The sequence below is a fragment of the Saccostrea cucullata genome, unplaced genomic scaffold (genome assembly GCF_032062105.1).
Source record: "Saccostrea cucullata isolate Sc308-1 unplaced genomic scaffold, CSIRO_AGI_Scuc_v1 ctg216, whole genome shotgun sequence".
NCBI lineage: Eukaryota > Metazoa > Mollusca > Bivalvia > Ostreida > Ostreidae > Saccostrea > Saccostrea cuccullata.
This window is the reverse complement of record NW_026929284.1, coordinates 111,512-124,053: the sequence shown is the minus strand read 5'-3', so window position 1 is coordinate 124,053 and position 12,542 is coordinate 111,512. Positions and strand designations below refer to the sequence as shown.

General features: G+C 34.5%; 1 protein-coding gene across 4 annotated transcripts in view; it reads right to left on the bottom strand.

The window, feature by feature from the left end:
- Positions 1 to 356: 356 nt before the first annotated feature.
- The window catches only part of LOC134280302 (rho guanine nucleotide exchange factor 10-like), a 32,584-nt gene continuing 20,398 nt past the window's right edge, over positions 357 to 12,542 (bottom strand). For 3 of the 4 annotated variants that reach the window (XM_062762708.1, XM_062762711.1, XM_062762709.1), the window contains 17 exons: positions 9,896 to 9,973; positions 9,431 to 9,604; positions 8,828 to 8,944; positions 8,539 to 8,631; positions 8,088 to 8,300; positions 7,569 to 7,648; positions 6,510 to 6,640; positions 5,978 to 6,093; positions 5,645 to 5,769; positions 5,344 to 5,432; positions 5,071 to 5,189; positions 4,493 to 4,758; positions 3,920 to 4,095; positions 3,660 to 3,808; positions 2,798 to 2,821; positions 1,689 to 1,857; positions 357 to 1,461 (listed from right to left, as the gene is read on the bottom strand). In XM_062762708.1, the coding sequence (XP_062618692.1) occupies positions 458 to 1,461; positions 1,689 to 1,857; positions 2,798 to 2,821; positions 3,660 to 3,808; positions 3,920 to 4,095; positions 4,493 to 4,758; positions 5,071 to 5,189; positions 5,344 to 5,432; positions 5,645 to 5,769; positions 5,978 to 6,093; positions 6,510 to 6,640; positions 7,569 to 7,648; positions 8,088 to 8,300; positions 8,539 to 8,631; positions 8,828 to 8,944; positions 9,431 to 9,604; positions 9,896 to 9,973 (3,123 nt within the window). In that variant the 3' untranslated portion in view covers positions 357 to 457. The remainder of the gene's footprint in view (positions 1,462 to 1,688; positions 1,858 to 2,797; positions 2,822 to 3,659; positions 3,809 to 3,919; positions 4,096 to 4,492; positions 4,759 to 5,070; positions 5,190 to 5,343; positions 5,433 to 5,644; positions 5,770 to 5,977; positions 6,094 to 6,509; positions 6,641 to 7,568; positions 7,649 to 8,087; positions 8,301 to 8,538; positions 8,632 to 8,827; positions 8,945 to 9,430; positions 9,605 to 9,895; positions 9,974 to 12,542) is intronic. The other variant, XM_062762710.1, reaches the window with a different exon arrangement.

Sequence of the window (12,542 nt, the reverse complement as noted above, 5' to 3'; positions counted from 1 at the left end):
CCTTGAATCCATTCACTGTGACCTATTTGGGCCAAGGATACCCTGTGACAATCATTGGCCAAGGGGTTCTAGAGTTATGGCCCATATTCTAAAAGGTTTATGCACACTGCACAAATGGCAACAGCATTAGCTCTTTGAGCCTTTGGCTCAAGCAGAGCTTTCCACAATACAATCGTCAAGTAAGACTTCACTCATGAACAAATCTGGTGAACTACCACAATGTGCTCCTCTAGAAACTACTGGATGTAAACTCATTAATTAAAATTAATTGTTCAGAATGTCACACATAAAACTTGTAAATTTCATAAATAGACTCCACTGGTTTCTCCATTAATCTCCCATTAAATACTTTTCTCCATTAATCTCCCATTAAATACTTGAAGTGAAACAAAATATATCATTCAGCGCTGAAAATGAAAATCTGGCTCCAGTAGACTAGCACACAATGGTCGATTTCTCAGAACTTGTAAATCCACAACATCATGGAAGCCTCGGTGCTGTGTATTTTGTGTGTCTGGGTGGCAGTCCTCCAATCTATGTAGCCGTCGCCACCGCTCACCACCACCACCGCGTTACAGTTCCTCCTCCTCAGCGTCTCGTACACCGCACTCGCACGCTCGCTACCGTGAGCTCGAAAAGATGGCCTCTGAGTAATACTTCTTTTGAAGTTTTTAAAGTTTTCTGAGACTCTTTTCTTTAGATTTACTGGTTTACCGGTCTCTGATTTTTCATCTTTACGTAGTTTGGGATTTCCTTGTGGTGAAATGTCACGTTTTAATGGTGCTTGTTCTTTTCTATAATCCTCATTTGACATTAAATCGCCATAGTACATTCTAATTTCGTTTTCATCCCCCTGAGAGCTGGTATCTGGGGTAGCAAGGTTTCTTTTGGCCAACTTCTGCATTAATTCCGTTCTTAGTGTCAAAGCTCTGCTCTGAATGTTTTCCGATTTTAAAAAATCTGCCACAGGGGATCTTGAAACTAAGTCTTCAGCTGACTTTGATTTTCGCCTATCGAGACCATTGCTTCCAATGTCAAAATTATTTTCAATTTTGGTGACCTGGGGTCCATTTGCTTTGCCCTCAGGTATCTCTTGTTCATCTTCTTTGTCTTGTTTTGGAATGTCTTCATCAACAGAATCCCTGCTTCCTTTGCGTCTCCTCACACTCGTGGCGTTCTCTCTCCACGCCAGAGATTCTGTGGACTGTAGACCCTGGGCTCTCTGCCACAGGTTTACAGTCCCGCAGTAAATGGGAATAAGGAACTGCACTGGTCCATTGTGAGAATGAAGTGATATATCTGGTCGGCCTTTTATCAGAGGTACCCCATCACGTAGCCGTGGTAAGGGGAGGGAACATACAATACCGAGGCTTGTCCCCACCCACAGTAACCCCCGGCTTGCCATCAGACTGGTCACAGTTGTAGTCTTGGGAATTTTCTCCTCAGAACTGTATTTGCTCTCTGCAAATAAAATTCAATCTTAATTTTACTGTATAATAAAAAATAAACAAAAATAAATAATAAACACTGCAATGCTCTTAAGAAACTAAATCTACATGACCTTTGTCAAAAACTTACTAATAATTCAAATACAACTATTTATTGCTTAAACTAAAAAAAAAAAAGTCTTAAAAACTCTCTCATTGTTAATACAAGAACATAATTATCTAACAAGCAAACATTCTTACCTGACATCATTCTGTCCACAGTGGACCCTATATTAATTTCCTGAAGGTTCTCCTTGGTCTCGATGTGATAAAGTCGGACATAAGATTTGTCCTTGAAGGACATCCACAGGCCACAACCTGATCTGACCATTTCTGATATCACAGCGCCCCCATCACACACCAGCTGGTCCTGTATCAGTAAACGTTCACAGTGTTTAAATAGAAAATAACAAGGACACTAGAATAAATGTCATTGAATCACTGTCTACTTTGAAACTTTCTTGAAGAAAAGAAAATGATTCATTTTTGAAAACAGGTAGTCAATGATTACAAAGCTCGCCATTCCGATTTTTATTTATAAGTGAAGGGGTGTCTCTCATCAAATGAATCAATGTTACCATAATACACATATCTATATGCAAACAAACACACAAGTTTGGTCTTTCACCTGCCCCTTTTTAATTTAGATGAATAGAAACTGCAAATACATGTAATTGAAATTAAGTCCAAGAGGCATTACTCTAAAATTGCTCGATCTTACCCAAAACAGAACTTGACTTAAAAATTCTTATAAATCTGAATACAAAATTTCATTTTTCATTTCAGTATGTGCAACATCTGCAAAGAAAATGAACAGATACTGTTGGTAGACCAAGAGACAGCAGCAAAGCAATATGTCCTCCCTTCTTGAAAGAGGAGGGGGGGGGGGTATAAAAAAGTTGAATCCTTTTGCTCATGGATACCCTTTTCCAAGTTTGAGTGAAACTGGCTCTGGAGGATAAGATGAAAAAGTGAAATGTTTGCACCCACACCAACAACAATGCAGAAAATGACAGACATTGGACAAATTTCAATCAAAAAAGCTCAATGGAACTTATGGCTCAGGTGAGCTAATTACAAAGAGAAAGTCTTTGTATAGACCATACAAGCAATGTGAAATGGTGATTTATGAAGAATTAATGAAAAGCAGGCATTATTGGTAGAAGCTAATACATCGGTTGTCATTATGCTCCATTAATATAATTTAGAAGGAAGATAAGTATGAAGCGAAAGCAGTTTTTGAGCTTGATGACAAAAGTAAATTATTTTTAAGTGAAGTATGAATATTAATAATAAAATATTTCCCTCACCCATTGTAAAAATTGTTTTCTGTTCTGGAAAGGTGTAATATCTCAAATCAAAAAGTCTGAGTAAAATGTCTGTGTTCTATTTCATTCTGAATTCTTGTTATACAAAGTGAAAGCTCTTGTTCTACAGGGAATATATTTGTTTCTCTATATATCTAAATGTATTTGCTATATATAAAGTAGGATTTTATACGGTTTTTACTGGTTCTTTAAACATGCATTTTAACCTATCTGTTGACTGAATCCAATATGATCTAAAAAAAAAAAAACTTAAAAAAAAAAACAAATCACACAAAAATAAAATTAAAATAAAAAAAAAAATAATTGCCTTATTAATTAGAAAAAAGTAAATGCATGCTTGTTCATTTATAATAAAAGGAACCAGATTTGATAATAAAAAATACATTATATTCTACAAATACTGTTATAAATAGCAGTACATGTAATTATATTTCACATATGTAAACATGTATATACACTGCAGCATGCATCTAAAGAAACCAAAATTTGGACCAAAGCAATGTTTTATATGTAAAAAAAAATCAATATAAATATATAAATTACTAGTAAAACAGTAGCTACACCAATGGTACAGTAATGATGCTTAATAAATATGATAAACAAGCTTTATTGCAAAAAACCATGCTATAACAATTATGTTTTTATTACCAATAATTACACATTAATAAGAAACTGGCTGATTCTATTAAAGAGATATAATAATAAATTATTTATTTTTTGTTGCCTACAGTGGCTGGCTATAGCAATGTTTAACTGATTACTGATATAAAAAGACTGGAAATGAGAATTTCTGAATATAATAAGCAACTGCTATTATATAAAATATTGCTGTGATGAACATTACCTTGAATTGATTTTCGTCCACCGGGATGATGTAAATTGTGTCGCTACATGCCACCCATATTTCATCCTCTATAGCTATGATACAGGAGATGGGCATGTCACATCCTATCTCTACTATACTGGGGGCTTCCACTTTCCACTTCCCAGTTGCTGGAGAGAGAAAAAACATGAGTATAAGATTGCAAACTCGGCTTACTGTATATATGTCCATTTTAATGAGGTTATGTTAATCACCATTTCTTCCATGAAATCATGACTTACTATCGTCTCTGTCATAAATAATTAGTTTTCCGTCCCTGAGTCCAACAAACACTCTGTCATCTGCGTATTTCATTGCCACGGCAATGCCATGACAGTAGAATTTACTGCGAGGTTTTCGTCCACCAGTGGTAAAATTTCTAACTCCATTCTCATCCAACAGACTGTATACCAGTATCCTTAAAAGAGTTGATGTACAAGAAATCATTGGTGGTGTCAGCAACCTTTAATTTGATATACACTGTCATAAAGAGACCCTGAAAGACTTCTGAGAATTGTGGAGTTTCTCAACATAGCAACATCCCGGGGCTTACTCTGGTACCAGGGTACAGGGAATTTACATTTTTCATATGAGGGATAATTGTCTACCATAATCATACTAACAATTTTCTAAAGATGCAGATAGAAGTTTTACCAACAAAACAAAACAAAAGACAGAGTAATGGGCCATAAGAGTGACTTAGGTTACTTAACAATATCATGTCCCTTACAAAGAACAAGGAACATACTACTAAAATAAAACTGATCAAATAAGCCAATTTAATCAGTCCACCATCTACTCTAGCGTCCACTCACTCGCATTTTTCAGTGGACATCCAAATTGTGTCCTCTACAAAGGGTTCATCTTGTTCTGTCAGTGAGATGGCTGGGACTGTTTCCACGGTAACAATCTCTGTGTCTGCTGCTTTGAAGGACTCAATAAGAGCGAGTCTAGTTGTCTGGACCGACACCAGGGAGACCTGCGCCCGAGTTTCTGACGTTGTGACAACCCAAAGGTGCTGCAAACTGTTGTCAGAGTTACCTCCCCCATCAGACAGGTATACAGGGACAGCACACTTTACCTGGTAGAAAACAATAATTTTTCTTCAGATCTTCATTGAATATCAACAAGACCGACTGCACAGAAACATATCTCCCCCAAGAAAGAGTTACATAAATCAACTAAATCTGTGAACAAGCCTTGATTAGAAAGAACTTGCCGATAATGTGCCTTTTACAATCAACTTTCAATTAGTTTCATCCAATACAGGATGATAAATTGAATCAGAAAATGCATTTAGCACTCTTGAACATATCTAATGCCTCAACTAAAGTAAAATAGAAATATTTGATATAATATTATTGTTTGATTGATTACAGTGTGATGTAGATACCTTGGTGAAGTGTTTGGGCAGGTCTACAGACATGTGCTTGACATACATGGCTGGTTGGTGAATAGATTTTGGTTTCCCAGATACACCTGACATGAACCAGCTGGGATTGTTCAGTGGGTCTAAAAATAGATTTATTACATCCAATCAGATCTTCAAGAAATTTACATACATATATGTATATTGTATATGATTAATGAATTTTCTACACAATATCACAATATATGCCTGATCCTATTCCGAAATGGAAGCATACAATGATTTGATACTACATACCTTTAGTAAGTTTTGTCATGATAAAGTCAATGCTCCATTCCTGTTTTATTTCTGGTGAAGTGGTTTGGAAAATACTCCTATACTCTTTCCTGTCAAGTAATGCAAATTATCACTTATTAATGAATTTCAATACACAACCATTCAACAGAATCTTAACCCTAGTAATTGGCTGTGTGTCTGTCAGTATTGTTCTACTTACCCACCATACTTGGCGTCCTGCTGGGTGATAGTAGAACTATTGAGAACTTGGAGTTGTTGGTCTTTAGTTTGACTGTATGTCTGTCCGTAGTGTTTTACTTACCCACCATACTTGGCGTCCTGTAGGGTGATAGTAGAACTATTGAGGACCTGGAGTTGTTGGTCTTTGGCCTGGATTTTTAACTGTAGATCTGCCTTGGCTTCTTGAATTTTCTCCTCTGTTATACACTAATATAGATCACCAAGACAATTATTTCATCAGTATAGTACACATATTTCAAACTGGGTAATAAAGTTTCTTCTTTGTATAAAATAAGAATGAGAAATAAATAATACGGAACAAGTCTTATGTACATATTGATAGAATTTTTTTAAAGATATAATGGCCAGAAATTGCACAGAATTTGAAAAGGCTAAGAGTAATATTTTCCAGTACCTCGTAGGAAAGTTTGAGAGAGTTGACCAATGTGCTGATTTGTCCAAGGACGGTCACATCATGCATCATATCACTGATGTCACTGTGAAGGTTAAAAAGGTCATCCTCTTTACACTCTGCAGAATATATAGTGCAAATTAATATCATTAAAAATTACTTCAGCCTAATCAATAAATTTTAGAGAAAATGCATACATGTATAACGTTTAAATAGTTTTACAGTCAAAGGACATATTTTATTCGCCACTTCTGCACAAATAGCGTCACGTTTTCTCAAATGTTTTGTAAAGTAGGGCTGAGTGCTATTATTAGACAACAGATTTTCCCTTCCTTTTTTTATCTTTGTGTTGTAATACTAAAATTGATGACGTATACACAATATATTTGCCCTCAGCTTTATTGTTTGTCGATAAATTTATGTAAAAACAACATGGGTGGGTCAGAAGGGGGAAGAATTAGATAATAAATGGGGAAAGAATTAGAAACATCTACCAACAACAGATGTTTGTTGACTGAATTTGTTATTGACTTACCTACAACAGGTGTCTGAATACTGAATTTGTTGGAGTTGACTCTCAAAATACTTTGCATGTCAGGAGTGATAGCAGTATCCTTTAATTCCAATTCATGTATAGGTTTCATCCACTTCACTTTCTGATTATTCCTGTAAATCAAAAATATAACTAGAACTGTCCAAACGGGACAAAATACCCCCCGCTGGGTTTTTCAGAAGTAAATTTTTCCATAAGAAAGATACGTATCAAACATGGATTATGAAATTTTTCTTCCAGTGACCTTAAAATTCCCCAAATGACCTTTGGTCAAGGTCATGACACACCCTTGGGTCATGGGCAATCTTTGTGTGAAATGAGAACCTACCAAGTTTATCCATAAGAAAGATATAGACCGGACACGAATTATGAAATTTTTCTTCCAGTGACCTTGAAGTTCACCAAATGACCTTGGGTCAAGGTCATGACACACCCTTGGGTCATGGGCAATCTTTGTGTGAAATGAGAACCTACCAAAGTTATCCATAAGAAAGATATAGACCGGACAGGAATTAAGAAATTTTTCTTCCAGTGACCTTAAAGTTCCCCAAATGACCTTGGGTCAAGGTCAACACACCCTTGGGTCATGGGCAATCTTTGTGTGGAGTAGTAGATTCTAATGTCCCTCCGTAAGAAAGATATGGACCAGACACGATTGCACAGACGGACAGCTAGACGGACGGACAGCTAGAAAGACAGACGGACACGGTGATTCCTATATACCCCCCAAACTTTGTTTGCAGGGGGTATAATTAAGATGGTTCATAAATAATACCTCTAATTAAAAAGTTAAACAGTAAATTCTGAAATAATTTTTCATTTTAATGTTCAGAAATATCCTCATGATCTTATATTTTAGAAACATTTTATTTGGTTATGATTAAGGTAATACTAGTCCCTGTATTTACATGTATAATTCTTCACAGTTTTTGACTCAAATAATTCATAAACTGCATAAATATCCATGCTTAAAGATTTCTTGAGCCTGGTGTAAAATGACACACAAATAAAAAAAAGTCAAAATATCTAAAAGAAACCAACCCCTGAACAGAGCAGCAGATAATGCAGTCATCCAGTAGGTAGAGCTTCCTGACCTTAGTGGCAACACTTCTGTCTTGGCTCTATAAAATACCGTATAAAGTATTTATAGCTATTTTTATAATTTATCATTAAGGTTCACTGCCCCTGTGCTAAGAGAGGTAACTCTCACTGGGACATGATTATATTTTTTTTCACTGTTGTGTAAAATTCAAAGGTGATTTCTTTCTAATTTAGCCCTGAGAGGTATACTGAAATTATGTGCATTTTTACTTGTAAGTTAAATTTCTTCTTGAAAAAGTAAATAAAGGAATGATGGACCTTGTATCCATTTGCCTTTTTTTCTGAATATATAAATACACAAATGAATTTATAATTCTATTTAAAAATCATTAAATTTGATATGTGCTAATGAGATTGTTTCCATGGCAACAACCTCTGAATTTGATCTTTTTTAAAACTGTCAAAACTATGAAGAAAATCCCATTGCAATTAAAGAAAGTTAAAAAAAATAATCCTTACCATTTCCTCCATGTCATCTTGTCTGACAAGACGCGGCTGTTTCTCTCCAGGAACCTTAAAGTTAAGGACCTTTTGTAGTTTTTTGGCCTGGAAGAGTTCCTCAGACTCCCGCTTCCGCTCATTAAGGATGTGTGTGACATTCTCCAGATCTGTCAGAGCTGTCTGGAGAGAGGACCGGTCATGATGGTGGTGTGGGGTATACTTCAACAAATCCTGTTAATAATTTTAAAGTTATTATTATGAATTGATTTTTTTTCATAAAATATACAACCCTGATCTTGTTCATGTGTCTCACATTAACCTTCAACAGTTGTGTTACCTTTATTAGTTGTCTTTCTTACCCTTTGTCAGTTGTCATACTTAAGCCCTCATCCAATGTCTTACTGTGACCTTCATTAGTCATATTCTCTTAACCTAATCAGTTGTCCTATACTGGTACTTTAACGCTTACCTTAATGAGCATGATGAACTGAGGGAACCTTTGGATTGGTTTTACCATCAGACCAAACAGGTTTAAGCGGTCCACACTTCTCTTTGACATGTTCTGTAGAAGGAGAAAAATATCAAAATTAACTACTGAAAATATACTGGTAATTTGTATCATACTAGAATTCAGTTTAGATAAAAATTTTCTTGTCAAACCTTGAAATTAATCTGATAAATTATTACTTTTGGGTTATAAGTGAGATTATCTTCTTAATTCACACAACATTAAGAAATGCAGTAAGAATTGCACTTACATTAAGGAATTCTTCTAAGCCTGGCTTAGATACTTGAGCTGCCTTAATTTCCTCCATAGTCATAGCAAAGTTATTCACATATTCACTGTACACATTCACAACCATGTCTCTAGAAAACTAAAGGGGCATGGCATGAAAAAAAAAATGTCAAAAAATAACAGGCAATATCAAACACGATCTTTTCATTGTAGAAATTTAAATTTATTTTCTGTATTGAAAAATACAACAAAATTCTTCATATTTCAGCATTGAATATGACAAAAGTTATATGTGTCAGTCCATTTTCATGTTGGGCAAATGCACATAAGGTACATAGATAGATGACAAATGCTTGTGCGGATCAATAAAAAATATTTCTTATTAATAATTTAGATTAGTCCTTCTGTTCCATGACTTTTTATTTTATCAAGATGACCCAATGCATCTATCCAGTGTCAAAGTGTAAAGCATAAATATTTACATGTAATGATGTACATAAAACCTATCAGCAGCAATATGTTTGCATCACTTGATAAAAGTCAACTATTCTATGTATTTGCTATTGCATATACTACAACAATTGCAACATTTTACAAATGTTATAAATCTCTGATTTCTCCTTACTGAAGCTGTGAATATTCCCCCAATTTTCTCCTCCGTGTACCATTTAGATACACTTTCTGCCAACTCTATCTGGAACATCATATGGTGATGGAGAATTTCCTGGGCTTTTGAGAAAACCACTCGAACACACTCTTTGTCCAGGTTATATTTGAACAGGATATCACTCTTGTAGTCCTATTGGGTGGATAATTATGTATCATTAGTTAGGAGATTTTATTAAACTAACATAAAACTGACTTTAATATTGATCAGCACTTTGGTAAAATATGTAAAGGAAATACATAATGAAAGATCTTGAATCTTTTTCATGATATTGTAATTTGTAATTGAATTCACAGTTTACAATCAAGTATTTATGGCACAAGGTCCAGCATAATAAAATGTCATGGTCTTTTTAATTCATGTAGGAACAGAAGTGCTTACAATTTTAATTTCAACAATCTTCCATTGAGATGAGATACTTACATTGACAATTCTACTGAGTGAATCCATGTAGGATTTCTCGCTGTCTATAATGTTCCTCACCACGTGAGCTTTCTTCTCCTGTAAATAAACCAGAAGTCTCTGTCGAGACTGTAGCTCTACTGGTTTATACATAAAACAAAGGAAGAGAAAAGTAGCAGCTGGGACTTGAAACTTTAAAATAGCAATTAATAGAAAAATGGTCCTTGCCGCTTATCAAAATAAAAACCAATGCACAGAATAATGTATCTTAGTATAGCCTACTTGTGTGCCAAGTTATACTGAAATCAGACAAAAACTGTAGGAGGAGTAGCATTTTGAAAGAATTTCACAGAAATTTCTATTTTTAGTAACCATGGCAACATCGTTTATCGAAATCCAAAACCGATGCATAGAATTATGTACCTTAGTATAGCCTACTTGTGTGCCAAGTTATATTGAAATCAGACCAAAACTGTAGGAGGAGTAGCATTTCGAAAGAATTTCACAGAAATTTCTATTTTTAGTAACAATGGCAACACCATTCATTGAAATCCAAAACCAATGCACAGAATTATGTAACTTAGTGTAGTCTACTTGTGTGCCAAGTTATTTTGAAATCAAACCAAAACTGTAGGAGGAATAGCATTTCGAAAGAATTTCACAGAAATTTCTATTTTTAGTAACCATGGCAACATCGTTCATCGAAATCAAAAAACCGATGCACAGAATTATGTACCTTAGAGTATTCTATTTGTGTGCCAAGTTATATTGAAATCAGACCAAAACTGTAGGAGAAGTAGCATTTTGAAAGAATTTCACAGAAATTTCTATTTTTAGTAACCATTGCAACACCGTTCATTGAAATCCAAAATCGATGCACAGAATTATGTAACTTAGTGTAGTCTACTTGTGTGCCAAGTTATATTGAAATCAAACCAAAACTCTAGGAGGAGTAGCATTTTGAATGAATTTCACAGAAATTTCTATTTTTAGTAACCATGGCAACACCGTTTATCGAAATCCAAAACCGATGCACAGAATTATGTAACTTAGTGTAGTCTACTTGTGTGCCAAGTTATATTGAAATCAAACCAAAACTGTAGGAGGAGTAGCATTTTGAAAGAATTTCACAGAAATTTCTATTTTTAGTAACCATGGCAACATCGTTCATCGAAATCCAAAACCGATGCACAGAATTATGTATATTAGTGTAGTCTACTTGTGTGCCAAGTTATACTGAAATCAAACCAAAACTCTAGGAGGAGTAGCATTTTGAAAGAATTTCACAGAAATTTCTATTTTTAGTAACCATGGCAACATCGTTTATCGAAATCCAAAACCGATGCACAGAATTATGTAACTTAGTGTAGTCTACTTGTGTGCCAAGTTATATTGAAATCGGACCAAAACTGTAGGAGGAGTAGCATTTTGAAAAATTGTTTACAGACAGACAGACAGACAGACGGACAGACAGACGGACGGACGACGGACGCATTACTATCGCATAAGCTCTTCTGGTCTCTGACCAGTAGAGCTAAAAAAATTAAATAATTTTTTTTATGGAAATAGATCTAAAGTTACTGCCATTCTGTTCAATAAAAGTATTATCATATCTGTTCTTTAATTAGCAGCCTGAACTAGCTTACAGAGACTAGAGTTTTGTATGGGTGTATGCATGGTATTGATTTGCTGATATATTGACAAGTTACATATATTTGTTTCTACATTTACTTAGTCAAAGACATTGTTAAATTCATCATATTTACATGAAAAGCATGGCAAATCAGTAATAAAAGCCTTTATCTATGCCTGGGATACATCTAATATAATGAATATACAATAATCATTATTAAACAATATTATTTTTATTGCGTAATTCAATAAAATTGATTGGTTTGGTGTATTTCACGTGTTAAATTATATTTTGCCAATAAAGACTTGAGTTACTAAGAAGAGAAAAGGGAAAATCCAAGATTTGTTTTATTGATTTATTGATTATGATTAGTTCATGATCGAAAATTTTAGCCAATGGAAATCGTTCTATGTGCTCGGTCGATATGCTTTTCTGTGAAGTCGATATATCTATGGATCGACCTCATCAAAGGGCTATATTTATATAAAAGCAATGGTCATGTGAAGTTACCCACAGATACTTTAGCTAGCATTTTTTTTTTTTTTAGATTATCCTAAATGATTCATTGAAAAAAAATTCTAGAGCAGTCTACAGTATTAAAATAAAATTCCCATTCTCTATCTTTTAATAAAATGTTGTGGAACTGTCCATGTGACCAGTACCTAAAGAATGATCTTTTTAAGCATTATGTCATTGTGTAGACTTAGTTAAAAGCATGGCAAAAATGATGCCATATGACCAGATATGGCTCATGTAAATCCACTAAATACTCTTGGCTCTATGTGAGATAGATTTTTGGATTATTGAATATCACAATACAGGGTATATTGATTTATACTCACTCCTGACTTCCTAACTCCATCAAACTGAGCAGTGAAGATGTTTATCTGCATTAAATGTATGCAATGATATAATTTTAGCAAAAGTTGAAAAAGAGTCAAGTATTTTAAATACCATCATCCACCTATTCTTCAGGTATTTAACCCTTTTTTCTCTTGGTCTCCTTGTGTTTGAGATAATGAGGTTTGACTGTAG